The sequence below is a fragment of the Cydia fagiglandana genome, chromosome 12 (genome assembly GCF_963556715.1).
Source record: "Cydia fagiglandana chromosome 12, ilCydFagi1.1, whole genome shotgun sequence".
Classification (NCBI taxonomy): domain Eukaryota; kingdom Metazoa; phylum Arthropoda; class Insecta; order Lepidoptera; family Tortricidae; genus Cydia; species Cydia fagiglandana.
Window position 1 is genome coordinate 11,043,538 of NC_085943.1, and position 16,923 is coordinate 11,060,460.

Consider the following 16,923-nt stretch of genomic DNA (forward strand, 5'->3'; position numbering starts at 1 on the left):
CCCGCGGGCCGCAGGTTGCCGACCGCTGCCTTATAGGATCACTCGTGCGTCTGTCTGTCTGTCCGTCTGTCACAGCCGATTTTCTCCGACGTATAGTCGCACCAAACAAAGTCCGCAGCGGATTTGATAGCCCACGCAGTGTAAATCATAAATCATGAAATGACACTTGCGCTGCGTGGGCTATCAAAATCGCTGCAGACTTTTTACGGTCTGACTATACCTCGGAGTAATTAACAATGGAGCCGCCATTAACAGGCGTTCCCCTCTGTCGAAAATAGGCGGCCAATGGTCAACCTCATGTCAACCATATGTATGGACTGACGTTTATCTGACATGACGTACCTATACATTTGATGTGCCCCTCCCCCGCAAAAAACGGCAGACTATTTTGTACCGAAAATTTTAGACATGGCGTCTCCGTTGGTTATATCCTCCAAGGACTATACGGAATTTTCATTCGGTTTCCGTACGGAATGACAGGTGGGAACGGGACGACGCTCTACAAATGCATAGCGCTCTCTTGCTAGCACATGTCATTCCGTGCGTGTGTGGCCGGTCGGCTCGGACATTACTCGGCTGTACATTAATTGTTTCATTTTGACAATGACATTCATAATCTGACTTTGACATAAGCTCGTCTGATACTTTGATAATGGCAAGGGCCCAACCTTTTCTGTTCTCTTTCACGACGCAGCAACTAGTATCATTTCTCTCACCTCGCTCTTTTAAAATGCCGTTTGTCAAAAAAGGACAACCATACTGTTGACAAGGCGGACTTCAAATCAAGTGTTGCCTTTCTTGATGCGCCCACCCTGTGTATGTGTGCGTAAAAGCGTATATGTGTGCTCTTTTAGGGATGTGAAAAGTCGATGTTAATCATGTTATATATCGATAAACGCTACACAGCGGAACGTAATAGCGATTAATTGAAGCTTCAATATCTTCGTTAAACATAAACATTATTGAAATGCTAATGGATAATGAATATATTATAATATAATAATATAATTCAATTATTGCGGAACACCTATTTTAGGAGGTATTTATGTATTTTAATTAAATATCTGAACTTTCCCTTGGTTCCCTGCTGGGGCGTGACTATAAAATTGTGATCTGATAACCACAATAAAGAATAAAAGCGTTTTTGGTCATTTTAGGTATCGTTAAGTCTTTGAAGTAAAATTAAAATTGCAAGAAATGTCGATAGTTTATCGATATGACTTTATCGACATGGCTACAGCAACGTGGGCCTCATTGTTAATCGTACACTAAACAAAAGTGGCAACAGTGACAGCTCGCTGAGACTACGTCTATATATATATTATGTCTATGGATAATGGTAATGAAGTGGTAATGTAATGTGATAATAATTTATCCGCAAAAATAAAGTGAAGTGATTTTGGAGTACCAAATTGTAACTTTTGTAGTTTGGAACATAATATATGCATAGTCATCGCTCTAAGAAACGGCATTGACAAACACGACTTGGAAATCTTGCATATTCTGAATAAGCAATTTGGTCACGTATTTTCGACGATTCTACAGATACGTGACACTCTCATACAAGTTTGAGTCGTGCGTCAACATGGTTTGTGTGCCTTGCTTCATCATCCCGCTGCTGCTGTTCATTTGGCACAGATTTATCCAGCCATACGTGCTTCGATTCTGGAATCCTTGGGCAGTGAAGGACGCGGACGGAAACGTAGTGAAGACGGAAGCCCCTTTCAGTTGTGAAGGAGGAGTTTGTATGTTTGGAAAGAAGAAGTTGGAGAACAAAGCAGATGAAGACAAGGGCAGCGAAGCGTCAAAAGACGACAAAGAAAAGTGCAATGAGCGACTAAAAGCAGAATAGTTTGTTGATGTTTCCATTGTTTCTTAATATATGTGTTGTTAGAGCAAGTGCATTTACCTTGTAACTGTACATACTTTTATCTTTAACTTTATGTGATTCTTTGTTTTTAATACTTGCACTTGTAGTATTCAAATTCATTTATTTAGGAAGTGTAAAAAAAACTATATTATTTTGTTGTGTTATTGGAGATGTCAGCTAGATGAATTTTATATTATAGCATGTTGAGTATTAAATCGATTTAAATATAACTTTGTAAGGCCCACAATACAAAATCTTACTCATTATAATTTTCAACTTGTTCTATAATCAAATTGGAATGCATTTAATTTGTTTGAAAAAGCTATGAAACAAAAGGAATGCTACTTTATTTGGATCAAGAAGGGTTTATTTCAGGTTGCAATGAATATATAATGAACATGAGTCTTATAAGGATAATTTTATTATTGTGACCACTGCACATTGCTGCAGAAAACATTCCTGTATATTTAATTGTCAATTTTACCGATTTTTATATGCACATAATCTCAATAGGATAACTTTTGGTTGCTTTTGAACTTATTTGTACTACTCAAAATGTATGAGTACTTTTTTATTCCATACACTCATTTGAGCTGTAGAAAAGAGTGATTTCCCATAGCATAAGTAGCAAACATTCCTTGTCAACTGATGCACCACTTGGGTGGCTGACATGGGATATTGCTTTTTTTTTCAACGTTTTGTTTAGCAAATTTAAATATCAGGTAAAATCCTTAGTAATATTTTGGTTATATGAAACTACTGGAATGCAATAAATATTATAATATGACTAGGTTTATTATACTGTTAAAAGTTACACCAAGAAAAGTCTGTAGCGATTTTGATAGCCCACACAGTGATAGTACATAAATAACACACTGCATGGGCTATCAAAATCGCTGCAGATTTTTCTTGGTGTAACTCTACTGTCTTGACTAATGTGAAATAAAACAATGGTACTGGAATTCGGAAATTTTATTCCTGCGATTCTATTGCCATGATTTCATTAGTGACAAATATATTGCTTGTGTAAATGTACTGAAGTTAATCACATATGAATATGACATATAAAATATAACAACCAGACGGCAATATTCAATGCAGGTAGTTTTTACAATTTATTGACTTACAAAAGAGGCCTTTAATTATTAAAACTGCCAAATGTAAGTAGATCTTCTACTGATTATGATGGAAACTATTTTATTACAATTCAGTGTTTAAATTAACATAAAATATTGAATTACAAGTCAATGAAATACTCATAATTATGTCCAGTAGAATTCTTACAATCTAACTTATACAAGCTTACAGTCTAACACAAGTATGAAGTTTCTGCAATGTGGTTAGGAACAGATGTTACAAATTGTGCATTTTGTGCAATAACATTGCAGATACTTCATACAAGCACCTTAACATGAGCAAACAATGATCTGATAAAGCAAGGTAGTTTCATCCTAAACCAGTCAATACAAGGAAAAATATGATAAGAAAAAATCTTGCATTATCAAACCACGATCAAACAATCTTCTCATTCATGGCAACATTCAACAACCTCGGCGGATCCGAAACAAACTAGTGTCCGTGACACTGGCGACAGCTTCCTTACACCTATTTGACGTTCTTCAGTTCCACTTCGAAGACTAGGGTGGAATTAGGCGGAATGACTGGAGGGGAGCCTTTAGCACCGTACCTGAGGATAGATTTATTTAATTAAAAATGTATAACTAAAACAGATAAAAAGTGATAAACCCATCACTTGCAGGGGTCATCAATGAGAATCAATTTCAATTCTAAGGCACTGGTGGGTTAGCGGTAAGAGCATGCGACTTTCAATCCAGAGGTAGCGGGTTCGAACCCTGGCTTGTACCAATGAGTTTTTCAAAACTTATGTACGAAATATCATTTCATGTTTACTAGTCGCTTTTCGGTGAAGGAAAACATCGTGAGGAAACCAGACTAATCCCAGTAAGGTCTAGTTTACCCTCTTGATTGAAAAGTCAGATTTCAGTCGCTTTCGTAAAAACTAGTGCCTACGCCAATTCTCGTGATTAGTTGCCAAGCGGACCCCAGGCTCATGAGCCGTGGCAAAATGCCGGGACAACGCGAGGAAGATGAGATACATACCTCTATGAGGTATATACCTCTGATAACTTATTTGGTTGAATGAATGTGATCAGCAATTGACAACCCACACCTATTTCCTAATGTCACAGAATAACTAATAGTACAGAAAATTCACTCCTTCACAAAAGTCAGATTTAGGTATAAAATTATACCTATACTCGCCGCCTGCAGCAGAAATGAAACTTATAACCGCGCACGAACCGTGAATCTCCTTTGCGCGAGCGCCACGTGACACGCCGATCGTGCGGTCGAGCGGCAGCCCACTGCCATACGCCTGCCCTGCCCGGGAGGCCAGCCGGCCAAATGTACCTAAACTGCGTAGTGACACCCCCCCTGTTAATGTATAGAGTAACTTACGCCATGTTGGGTGGACAGACGATGCGCCTCTTGCCGCCGACCTTCATGCCGTTGATGCCGACGTCCCAGCCGGTGATCACCTCCTTGCCGCCCAGGCGGAACTTGAACCCGGGCCCCTTCAGGCAGTTGTCGAACATCTTGTTGTTGGACTTCAGCCGTCCTTCATAGTATACCTGGATATTTACACAATTATAGGACACTTATCTCGGTATCGTCTTGGGTCGTCCCATTCGTTTTTCGTCAGTTCTTAAGAGTGCTATTACATTTCGGGGTTGAGCGAGTTTAGGTATTTTACGCGCTGCGGCAGGCCGTGCGAGCTCAGTATTCCGATCCCTTCTACCACACTCGCACTACAATGATGGATTAAACATTCTTGATCCTTCGCGAAGCATATTGAAATCAACCATAACAACACTAACTGTACTTAACTTATAAAGACCTAAAACTGTTATTTGGTAAGTACGAAAATACTAAATGCAGTGCAAATGTACATAGGGGCTGTTCATAAATTACGTCATCTATTTTTGACCCCCCCATCCCTCAAATCATTCAAAAATCATGCTTCGGATGACTCTGTTTCCTCCTACGTCATGCTACCATCATCCGATGTCCAGACCCCCCCCCCCCCCCTCCTCCCATTTGAAACGACGTAATTTATGAATAGCCCCATACTCGTACTTATGAACGTATATTACTCGAAAGAAATTACAGGTACTCGCTTATTTAAAAGAAACAAGTTACAAGAAACTGAAGATACACAGGGTCTGATGATGGAGCTGGAAGGTGGCCACGGGTACCAGTCTATCATGTAACTAAACCACTTCGTGTTTGGGCTCGTTTGATTCGTCTCAACAAGATCTTTGACACTGAAGATACACAGGGTCTGATGATGGAGCCGGAAAGTGGCAACGGGTACCAGTCTCTCATGTAACTAAACAATTTCGTGTTTGGGCTCGTTTGATTCGTCTTAACAAGATCTTTGACACAAGACAGTACTCAGGGTCTGATGATGGAGCTGGAAGGTGGTCACCATTACCAATCAACCATACAACTAAACCACATCGTGTTTAGGCTCGTTTTATTCATCTCAACAAGATCTTTGACACTATATAGGTGATACTCAGAGTCTGATGATGGAGCTGGAAGTTGGTTACCGGTACCAATCAACCATGCAACTAAACCACTTCATGTTTAGGCTCGTTTGACTAGTCTCAACAAGATCTTTGACACTAGGTGATACTCAGAGTCTGATGATGGAGCCGGAAGGTGGTCACCGGTACCAATCAACCATGCAACTAAACCACTTCATGTTTAGGCTCGTTTGATTAGTCTCAACAAGATCTTTGACACTAGGTGATACTCAGAGTCTGATGATGGAGCTGGAAGGTGGTCACCGGTACCAATCAACCATGCAACTAAACCACTTCGTGTACTATCTTGTGTCAAAGATCTTGTTGAGACGAATCAAATGAGCCCAAACACGAAATGGTTTAGTTGCATGGTTGATTAGTACCGGTAACCACATTCCGGCTCCATCATCAGACCCTGAGTACTATCTTGTGTTAAAGATCTTGTTGAGACGAATAAATCGAGCCTACACACGAAATGGTTTAGTTGCATGGTTGATTGGTACTGGTGACCACCTTCCGGCTCCATCATCAGACCCTGAGTACTATCTTAAGTCAAAGATCTTGTTGAGCCGAATCAAACGAGCCCAAACACGAAGTGGTTTAGTTGCATGGTTGATTGGTACCGGTGACCACCTTCCGGCTCCATCATCAGACCCTGAGTACTATCTTGTGTCAAAGATCTTGTTAAGACGAATAAAACGAGCCTAAACACGAAGTGGTTTAGTTGCATGGTTGATTGGTACCGGTGACCACCTTCCGGCTCCATCATCAGACCCTGAGTACTATCTTGTGTCAAAGATCTTGTTGAGACGAATCAAACGAGCCCAAACACGAAATGGTTTAGTTGCATGGTTGATTAGTACCGGTGACCACCTTCTGGCTCCATCATCAGACCCTGAGTACTATTTTGTGTCAAAGATCTTGTTAAGACGAATAAAACGAGCCTATACACGAAGTGGTTTAGTTGCATGGTTGATTGGTACCGGTGACCACCTTCCGGCTCCATCATCAGACCCTGAGTACTATCTTGAGTCAAATAAATACATATAGAATGTCAGGTCGTTTCAAATATTTTTAATCCTGTCCGGTAGTTTATTAAACTGTACCATTATAAATTATAATACTATAAAAACAGTGCTAGGATCAAAGTCTCTCGTTGCGGTTTACACGCACACAGTATAGCGTTTTACACGGCGCCCGCCGCACACAATGATAAAAAACCTCGTCGTCGCCGTTGAAAATGTGCGGAGCCGATCGACACACGTCCTGCCTGTACAAGCTCTGCCGCGGCACTGAGCTGGCGAGCGCGCGTCATCGGTAATATAGAGTAGTTTTAAAAAAATTGCCAAAAAATTATAGTAGAATTTCATAAACACTAATGTATACCAACAGTATAAGCAAACGTTGCAGTTTGCTTGAGTATGAAAATGACTTCGATATTAAGTAGATTTTCGTAGAAATTGACACTTGTTTCGGAGAGAAAATTGAGTTCGTTTTACTTTGATTTTCTCTTTCTCAAAGGTATGTAGGAAAAATATCGTTTGATATGCCTAAAGTACAGGGTATTAGTAATACAAAATAGCCAGGTTTAGCAGAGTAAACTTCTCAACATTTCCAAATAAGAGCTTGCCGTTCAGTGCTTCACGCGGTTTTTCGGAAACGACCATCAGAAAAAAATTCATTACTAATTTAATAAGTCCTTTTTCTAATATTTACAACGATATTTAAAAAGATAAGAAGACGCTTTTACTGGAACAAGTACTCATTGTTTCTAATAAGTAGCACAAAGTTCTGAATTTCGTCGACTAGTATCATCAATTTTGCATTATTTCGACTTTTCTTGTAAGAGCGCTCTTAAATTAGTCCTATTCTACTTTCGTCACTTATTCTACATTGAAAGCCACTGACGATTGTAACGAATGTAGAATGAGTGACGAAAGCAGAATAGGGCTAATTTAAGAACATGACGAAAAACGAATGGGACGACCCAAGACGCTACCCTTATCTCAAGCGGTTGGTAAAAAGCTGCACAATTTTTTTTTTAAGTAGAAGGTAGCTAGCGGCTTCATATAGTATTTAACCAGTCCGTAGCTGGCTATAATTACTTCTTACTAACCACCTCTGTTAAACAGTACACTTAAAATATAACTACTAAAATCTGCTGCTTAATCCTAGTGCTCACGTAGCGAAAAAAAACTCTGATTATATGAACATTTGACAAGGTCTTTTTTGGACTAATAATTGTAAAATTATAGTAAATGTCACTTTTTCTAAGAGTTTATATATTTTATCCCATAAAAATGATTACTAACTGATTTATCTATTATTTTAAACAAAAAAAAATCATGAAAATTATGGGCGGCAAAATGCTCCGTTTCACAGAAAGACAGAAAGGCGCCACTATTTAAACCTAGACGGTTTAAATATAGCTTCTCTTCCCGCATTCACAGCAAAATAGTAGCCTAGCAGTGAAAAAATTGTTGATGTATTGTTATTATTTTTGCTTGTATGCAAATTCAATGGACGTGTAAAAGTGCCCTTTTGGCCTATTTGCTAAATAAATATTGAAGCTTGAAGCGGAATGTAAAAAAAGTTATCAGTGTCATCAGATATTTGGGCATTTTCATTTAACTTGTACAAGTTAAGCGCGACTTAAGTCGTGTTTCAGTAACGTCTAACCATTACATTCCTGACAAAATGTATGGGATTTGACATTGACCGTCAGTTATGTAATGATTGCTGACCGGCCGTTAGTGTTCAATTAAGTGAAAATGCGTTCAATTAAGTCAAAATGCTCATTTAAACTTGTATAAGCAATGATAGCTAACCATAACATTTTTGCCTGGCTTCGCAACAGGTCCGTTTCCAACTTTCAAGTCCTCAATGGCCACGCCTCCGCTGATGACTTTCTTTTCCTTCTTTTCGACTTGTCCGTTCTGTTGGGCTTCCTTCTTGGCCTCTGGCTTCTTCTTTTCTTTCTGCTGTTGCTCGCCTTTAGCGTCTTTCTGTAATTTAATTATTTGTCAGAATTCTTTAGTTTAATTTCAATTTAAAATTTTCCATGTAGGAATAAATATACGGAAATCAGTGAGCACAAACATTGCAATATCATAAGAAAGTGCTAATTTGTAAATGAAAAAATTTGCTTAGTGAGCAGCCTTATTCTATTCTAATACTACCTAAATGGAAAATTTCACTGAAACAAATGTAACTGTGTTTCGCTGAGTGGAATAAACCATTTCGTCAAGCTTTCTCTTTGCTGGCAAAAACGGGGCCCAGCCAAGATCATACATCGAACATATAGAAAAATGTATTGGGATGACAGATGCAACAAAAACTTAAGTGATAATTTCCATACATTATTTTACTTTCGACTGCTGTTTTCTATAAACAATTCCAACTCACTAGTTGTCTCACTATCACAAGTGAGAATGACTGTCACTTGTCTAGCCAAGTCTAGACCAGGGGCCTACCATGATGTCCTTATTGCGATTCTGTTTATGACCTAAACTGAAATGCTAAAGAGCCGCTTTTTTTATGGAGCTATATAAGTCGCATAGCGCCGTCCCTTAGGTGCTGTCCATAAATTACGTCATCCATTTTTGACTTTTTGACCCCCCCTTCCTAAAATCATGCTTCGAATGACCCCAAGCATTTCCTTCTACATCATACTACCGTCATCCGATGTCCAGACCCCCCCCCCCCTAATTTGAAATGACGTAATTTATGAATAGCCCCTTAGCACAATTAAGTTTAGGTCCTAAACAGAATCGCAATAAGGTCATCATGGTAAACCCCTACGGGCGCAGCACGGTTCCATTTTTATCGCCCATCACTATGCGCGTCCCTTTCGCACTTACTTATTAGAACGTGACAGGCATGGTGATAAGCGATAAAAACGCGACCGTGCTACGCCGCCTGGTCTCAAAATCGTTCTCAATAACAATAGTAGTAGTAGTAGTAAAACACTTTATTGTACAAAAATAAAAACAAAACAGGAAAAATAACATTCGTCATTAGTACAAAGGCGAACTTATCCCTTTAAGGGATCTCTTTCAGTTAACCTTTGAGCAATGGGGTTGGCAACTGTCAAAGGTTTGCATAGATACCAACTTTAGGCTTGTCGACGCCGTTGAGCCGAGGCTCCTTTCCCTCCTTCTGCAGCTTCTTCTTAAGGCGCCTCCTGGCGGACTTGCTCAGCTTGGACGTGTCGACCTTGGCCTCCTCCTTGCTATACACGGTGTAACATGAGGAAACCGAATAATTTTAACCACGCATATCTGAGGTCAAAAGAAGTAAAAAATGTAATATGAGTATAGGTAAATTTCGCCAAAAATTTTTTTTTTTTGTTTTTTAAATTTTTTGAATGTATTTGTACATAAAAAATAAATGTTATTGGTAACTTGTCACTTAAAATTGATTTTTAATTTTATTTTTTTCGTAGAACCTACTTTTTGCAGTGTTACTTGTCACTTTTTGACATCTATCAATAAGGATATTTAGACTACGTCCCATAGCAGCAACATCACCATCAAAAAGGCCTTTTAGGCTATGTAACAATAAAAACTTGTTTTTTTTTTAAATTAATAATATCTCTGAATCTAGGCGAATTTAAAAAAGTTTATAGGACATTTTTGTCTCTAAATATGATCAGGAATACGCTGTTAAAATTATTCGGTTTACTCATGTTACACCGTGTATAAGTCGCATAGCTCCGTCCCTTACCAATTCAGTTTAGGTCCTAAACAGAATCGCTATAAGAACATCATGGTAAGCCCCCGGTCTCAAAATCAATGACAATACCAACCTTAGGCTTGTCGACGCCGTTGAGCTGAGGCTCCTTTCCCTCCTTCTGCAGCTTCTTCTTGAGGCGTCTCCTGGCCGACTTGCTCAGCTTGGACGTGTCGACCTTGGCCTCCTCCTTGCTGGTGTCGAGGGTGGTCTCAGCCTCCTCTGAGGACTCCTCTTCCTCTTCATCCTCGCCCTCCTCGTCTTCTGCTTCCTCTTCGTCATCGGAATCTTCTTCATCACTGTGAAACATTTTTTACTTCTCATGATCATTCATATACATACATATAATCACGCCTATTTCCCGGAGGGGTAGGCAGAGACCACAGATTTCCACTTGCTTACGATCCTGACATACCTCTTTCGCTTCCTTCACTTTCATAATATTACTCATACACGCTCGCCGGGTGCTCTTGACCTGGCCTATTTTATCGTTCATATTTACTTTATTATGACAAGTATATGCTGTAAATAACTTTGATGTCATTGTGTCCCGATTGGCATCCCTCGGTCGAGTTATGGCAACCCTACAATAGAATCCAAATCCTATCATCCAAAACATCAAACCCAACCATGTAAGGTGAAGAGAGCAATATGCCTTGAGGTATTTTCATTTGAATTGGCCAGATAAAGATCTTAGCAGCCTGCATAACTTCAAATGCATTAATTTTTCTAACTAAACACACATTGAATTACAGGTTTAACTATAATTCCCAATTTTCTTTCTTCTGCTTAAAACCTGTAATATTTTTACCTGTCACTATCCTCAGCCGTGGTGTTTAGCTTGAAGGACTCATCATTGTCGTCTGTGTCCAGGTCTTCACCATCAAGGATCTTCTGGAGCTGGTCTTCACCTTCATCATCGGAGTCTGAGCTGTCAGCCTGGGCGGCTTTCTTGTCCTTCTGTTGAGTGAAAAGAAATGTGTTATAAAGTTATTTATATAAAGGTTTAATATCTGGGAGATCAAGCTTTGCTCGGAAAACATAGCAACACTCCCACCTGTACATTGGTGTACCTTATTACAAAAGGCATAAGGTCCACCTATGTACAGTTAATAGTGTGGGTTATGGTACTTCCATATAAGATTTTTTTTACCATACAAGTGCCAATCAAGTGTGTGTCATATAAAGCGGCCACTGCAGCCGTTGAGCACTTGCAACTTAGAGTTTTTAGAAAAAAAAGTGTACCATTAAGAAAAAAAGTGTCCACAGCTTTTTGTACAAAAATTGGCAGTCAGTTTTGTGACGATTCATACAAAATGTATGTGGAAATGAGGCACAAAACTGAAAAATATTTCAGACACCTTTTTAAATTGATAGTCCTCATGATTCTGAATAGAAATAATAATTTTTCGAAAAAAAGTAAAGGGTGCAATTATTACTTGTTTGTTACCTTTTGCTTTTTGGCATTTTTCTCATTGCTATTCTCGAGCTTCCTCTTGGCTGCGGACACCAGCGTGGGGGCCTCCTCCTCTTCCTCCTCCTCCTCACCTTCAGACTCCTCTTCGTCTTCAAACTCAGGGTCCAGGTAGCCAGTTAAGTGGACATTGCACTTTCCTGCAGGTATTTGTTGTGATTAATGAAGGAAAACATTTTCAATATATGTCTGTGTGCTGCGTCAATTCGCTTTTTTTTTTCAATACTATGGCTTAAATCAGTACAATAGGGACTTATTTTTCAAAATATCTATATTGAAATTGGATGGAAAACATGTCACCATTGCCAAACATGCCAAACATGCTGCCTGGATTGTCAATAACCTCTAGCCGCCCAGAGACCTATAAAAAGGTCTCCTGTTCCATTCTAATTGGAACTTTGCATTGACAAAATAAAAATTAATTTTGCTTGGCAAGGTTTGACGTATGGGCGGCTAGAGGATAATAATCAGTGATAACTGTACTCTATAATGTACGTTTTGCTTGCATAAAAGTTGTAGGTTTATCAATACCTATTGGTGGTATTTAGATATGTCAACTTAACACAAATAAAATAACTGTTTATTAATATGTGGGTTTTCATCCCAGAAGGGTACCTTATGCTTCAAGTACAATAAGGGTAACATTCCATTTCTGACCGCAGCTGCACTACTAGTACTAAACGCGTCGCTGTTATTGTCAATTTCCATAGTAAAATGAACCTTAAGGATGTTTCCATCTGAAATTACCGTCGCTGTTATTGTCAATTTCCATAGTAAAATGAACCTTAAGGATGTTTCCATCTGAAATTACAACAGAAATTCTGATAGAAACATCCTCATTGCAGATGAAGCTGCACCCCCCTCTGATGGAAAGCCATATATATGTTACTTATAAATTAACACACTTCATAAATTTGGGTTGAATGGACCCCACACTATGGTGAAATTGTTAAACATGCTTTGGAGTATGATCCAGAATTTCCAATCACAACTTACCATTTGTCAAAAATGAAATAGCATCTCCCGATTTGAAGTACAGATCCAACGGCACTTGGATATTCTTGTTCTTCTGGAGTGTGCACACTAAGAAGTTCTTTCCGTCGACCACCACCATGACTTGGCACGGGTCATTATCGCCTGTGGAGATGTCCATCGCCGCCTGGGATATGTGGAACGGCTTTTCCACCACTTGGGTGTACCGTTTGTTCGGTTCCATTATCAGTCCTGTTAAATAATATATTATATCAATAAAATAAAAAAATAAATAAATAAAATAAAAATAAAAAGCCTTTCGTTATACATAAAGATTGTTAATATATTTTTGTTGATTTAATTTGTAGGAACCCGTTAGGTGAAGGCCTCTTCCAAAGATGTCCATTTTTCACGGTCTTGTGCTATTCTTTTTTTTTTTTTTTTTTATTATTTATTCAGAAACAAACAGTCATACATGGATTATGAACATATTTTAAAGACAATAAGAATAGACCTATAGTTTCATAACAGAAAAACATATAAATAGGTCCGTGGCTATTAACTATATAAGAGAAAGACTTAATTTGTATTATTGCAATTACTATATACTAGAAATTTGTAAATCTATGATTTGATACTTTGTCAAAAAATACATTTTAAGTGCGTTAAGCAAGTTATAAATTTAGTTAAATTCAATATTTAAATGCATTCTTAAGTTGTGTTAGTGTACAGTGAAAGAAGTCTACATCATTAAGTTTAAGGTTTTCATTAAATAGTTTACATGCGCGTTTAATGAATACGTTTCTACCGTAGCCAGTCCTGCAGAATGGTATAGAAAATAAGTTTCTTTTACGACAACGGCGCTCTCGTCTTCGCGGAACTCTAAAACAGATTTTATGTAAAAGAATAGGGGCATCTAATTGTGAACGGAAAATTTTGAAGAGCAAAACGGAATCATTAGCATCACGACGGTGACTAAGAGTTTGTATATTTAGACGTTTACAAGTATCAGTATAGTCAGCGGTATAGGTTAGTCCAGTCCTGAAGGCCAGTGATTTAATAAATCTTTTCTGGAGTCGCTCAATTCTGTCAATGTGTACTTTATAAAAAGGTTTCCATACTGAGCTACAAAATTCAAGGTGACTTCGAACAAAACTATTGTAAAGAATTTTATATGTTAGGCGGCTTTTAAATGGTTTGCCAACACGCATAATGAATCCTAACTGTTTGTATGATTTTGCTAGCATTTTGTCAATGTGTGGGATAAAAGTGAGTTTGCTATCCATAATCACACCGAGATCTCTGATTTCGGTTACTCTGTTTAAGGTTTTACCGGATAGAGTGTAGGAATAATTAATTACATTTTTCTTTTTTGAGAAAGTGATGACATTGCATTTATCTAAGTTAAGAAACAGGTTATTTATTTCACAGTAGCTAACTAAGTTGTTTAAATCATCTTGCAATTTTTCGCAATCGCTAATATTTTTAACTATCCTAAAAATCTTTGTGTCATCTGCGTAAAGTAATACTTTAGAGTTCTGGATGTGATTAGTCATGTCATTCACATAAAGAGTAAAAAGCAAAGGACCTAAGTGAGAGCCCTGAGGCACTCCAGAACTGACAGACATCCATTGAGATTGATAGCCCAACAAGACAACCGCCTGACTCCTGTTTTCAACGTAGGATTTGATCCAGCGAAAGAGGTCGCCATGTATACCAAGCCTCCAAAGCTTAGACAATAGCGTATAGTGACAAATTTTGTCGAATGCCTTGGAAAAATCAGTATAAATAGCGTCCACACTATAACCATCATCCATTGCACTATAAATTTCATCAGTAAAGGTTAGTAAATTACTGTCAACAGATCTACCCTTATAAAAACCATGCTGATTTGGAACTATATGGCGACGTACAACATTAAATAATTGGTCAGTAACAATTTTTTCAAGTAACTTACCAAGAATACATAATTTAGAAATGGGACGGTAATTTACAACATCACTAGTTACTGAACCCTTGGGAATAGGAGTGACCCATGCTTGTTTCCAAGTTTTGGGCACAACGCCGTCTTTAATTGACTTAGTATATAGTAAGGTGATAGGAGTTGCAAGGGTAGAACTGCAAGATTTGATTAGAAGCGGATGAATGCCATCGGGTCCAGCACCTTTATGGACATTAACTGTTTTTAAATATTGTAAAACTGTGTTGTAATTTATCTCTATGGTACCTAGATCGATAATAGAATCAGGCGCTGGACTATTTATTATGTCACCCAGGTCTAGATTAATAGGTTTTTCAAAAACTGATTGAAAATGACAATTGAAAAAATTACATATCTGTTCGCCGTCAGAACTAGTTATGCCTTTATAGTGCATTGATTGAGGTGGTTTATTTTTAGAGAATATAGACTTTACGTAAGACCAGAAAAAATTAGGATGACTTTTGATTTTACTTTCTGAATAAGATATATAATTATTATAACATTCCAGCTCTAATTTGTTGGCTCGTTTGCGCAGAGTACTAAAAGTCTGATAGTCTAAGGGGTTGCCGTATAATTTCCAACGTTTATGATATTTTCGTTTTTCTCTTAATATCTTACGTAGGGGTGAGCTATGCCAAACAGGGGCGGAACAAGTAGGCTGACGAACAATTCGTTGTGGAATATACTTGGAAATTAAAGTTTTAATCAAGTTATTAAATTTAGTTAGACAGTCATCTATATTCATGTTATTAAAGAAATTAAACCAATTAATAACCGAAAGTTCAGCATTAATTATTTCAAAATTACCAGCATGAAAGTTATAAACGAAGTGAGGCGCCGGCTTTAAGTGAGATGAAGTATTAAATTTTAAGTCTAAACAAATAGCTCTGTGGTGTGCATCTATTCTTGCTATTATATCAATACATAATTATAAAACAAAGTCCCCTGCCAGTACCGTATGTGTCTGTATGTTTGCAATAAACTCACAAACTACTAAACGGATTATCATGCGGTTTTCACCTATCAATAGAGTGATTCTTGAGGAAGATTTAGGTATATAATTTGTAAAGATTTTAAATCAAGTTGCGCAAGTAAATACAGCCATTGAGAAAAAAATAAATATTTCTTTGTTCATAACATAATATTTATTACGATAACCAACTTAAAATACCTACGTCGATTTCTGATTTAATTATTACAATTGTAACATAAAAAAACTATAAATTGTAATGAAAGTTACCATGCCATAACCAACACCTGTCCTCAAGCAGAAATTAAAAAAAAAGTATTTTTGGAAAATTCAAGGCAACGTAGCACCAACAGCACAATTTATGATACGCGGTTATTTTCTCCAACATGAGATAGATAAAAACCGACCAAGTGCGAGTCGGACTCGCGCACAAAGGATTCCGTACCATAAGGCAAAAACGGCAAAAGAATCAAGTTTGTTACATGGGAGCTTCATTTAATGTAATATTATATTCTGTTTTCAGTTCGTATTTGTTGTTACAGCGGCAACTCAGCTAGTCTGCTTTTTCCCTTTTGGGTACGGAACCCTAAAAAAGGGTGCTCAAAACCTGACGCACGCCGTAAGCAAGACGTAGGAAAACATTTATTTCGTAAAAAAAAGAATGTACACATGTTTATCGTGACAGCTACTTCAAAATGCAGCGGTTGTGATGCAGATATGTGCATTTTATAGTATGGGTAGGTAGGTATGATGACGTCTCCGAGCTGAACAATTTGTTGAAATACGTCTAGTAGAGACAGAGCTGCATTAATATTAAACAAAGGACGTTGAGGTGCTACGTTATAAGTATAGGTTTTTTCCAAGAAGCATGTTACCGGTTGAAAACACGTGGTGGCGGTCCCGCCGGTTAAAATTACTTACCCCAAAACATGGTGGATAAAGATTCAATGGTAACGGTTAAATAAAGACTGTTATTTAGTAATTCCAACTTCTGGAACTGTTTCGACACCAACGATTTGCAATATCGCTTTAAAATCACAATGCTCTCAATTTAATTTGGAACTGAACACGGCGCGAACTCGGAATGGCAGGCCGGAACGAACACGCCACAGATAAAACACAACCATAGACTATAGTTTTTCGAATTATTCACCCATTCATTGTCCATCATAGTACTTAGTGCTGTCCAATTGTTGTCCATCAATCAGATCCGATGTAATTTCAAACAATAGAATGTAAAATTCATTCCTACAGACACAGTGATTCATACTGTCTTTGTCTTACGCTAATACTAGCACCCAAAAGAAAGGGATGAGT

At 38.0% G+C, this 16,923-nt stretch overlaps 2 protein-coding genes across 2 annotated transcripts; one reads left to right on the top strand and one right to left on the bottom strand.

Moving 5' to 3' along the window:
- Nucleotides 1–1,316: 1,316 nt before the first annotated feature.
- Nucleotides 1,317–3,057, top strand: LOC134669660 (UPF0729 protein AAEL015238). Its single transcript, XM_063527338.1, has one exon. It carries the CDS (start codon nt 1,586–1,588, stop codon nt 1,850–1,852), a length of 267 nt encoding a protein of 88 aa, XP_063383408.1. The 5' UTR covers nt 1,317–1,585; the 3' UTR covers nt 1,853–3,057.
- Nucleotides 2,828–16,704, bottom strand: LOC134669642 (46 kDa FK506-binding nuclear protein). The gene is made up of 8 exons (XM_063527312.1): nt 16,528–16,704; nt 12,680–12,907; nt 11,660–11,823; nt 11,021–11,169; nt 10,286–10,508; nt 8,307–8,483; nt 4,349–4,521; nt 2,828–3,557 (listed from the first exon to the last, which is right to left on the bottom strand). The coding sequence occupies exons 1-8, from the start codon at nt 16,535–16,537 to the stop codon at nt 3,476–3,478; spliced, it is 1,206 nt and encodes a 401-aa protein (XP_063383382.1). The 5' UTR covers nt 16,538–16,704; the 3' UTR covers nt 2,828–3,475.
- Between the last annotated feature and the right edge of the window lie 219 nt (nt 16,705–16,923).

What these genes read in the sequence shown, in the direction of transcription:
- LOC134669660 (XM_063527338.1), top strand. Translation starts at nt 1,586, where the DNA reads ATGGTTTGTGTGCCTTGCTTCATCATCCCGCTGCTGCTGTTCATTTGG.
- LOC134669642 (XM_063527312.1), bottom strand. An exon ending in AAAATGCCAAAAAGCAAAAG is followed by an intron (nt 11,170 to 11,659) that starts GTAACAAACAAG and finishes TTCACTCAACAG; the next exon opens with AAGGACAAGAAAGCCGCCCA. An exon ending in GTCTGTCCACCCAACATGGC is followed by an intron (nt 3,558 to 4,348) that starts GTAAGTTACTCT and finishes ATCTATCCTCAG; the next exon opens with GTACGGTGCTAAAGGCTCCC.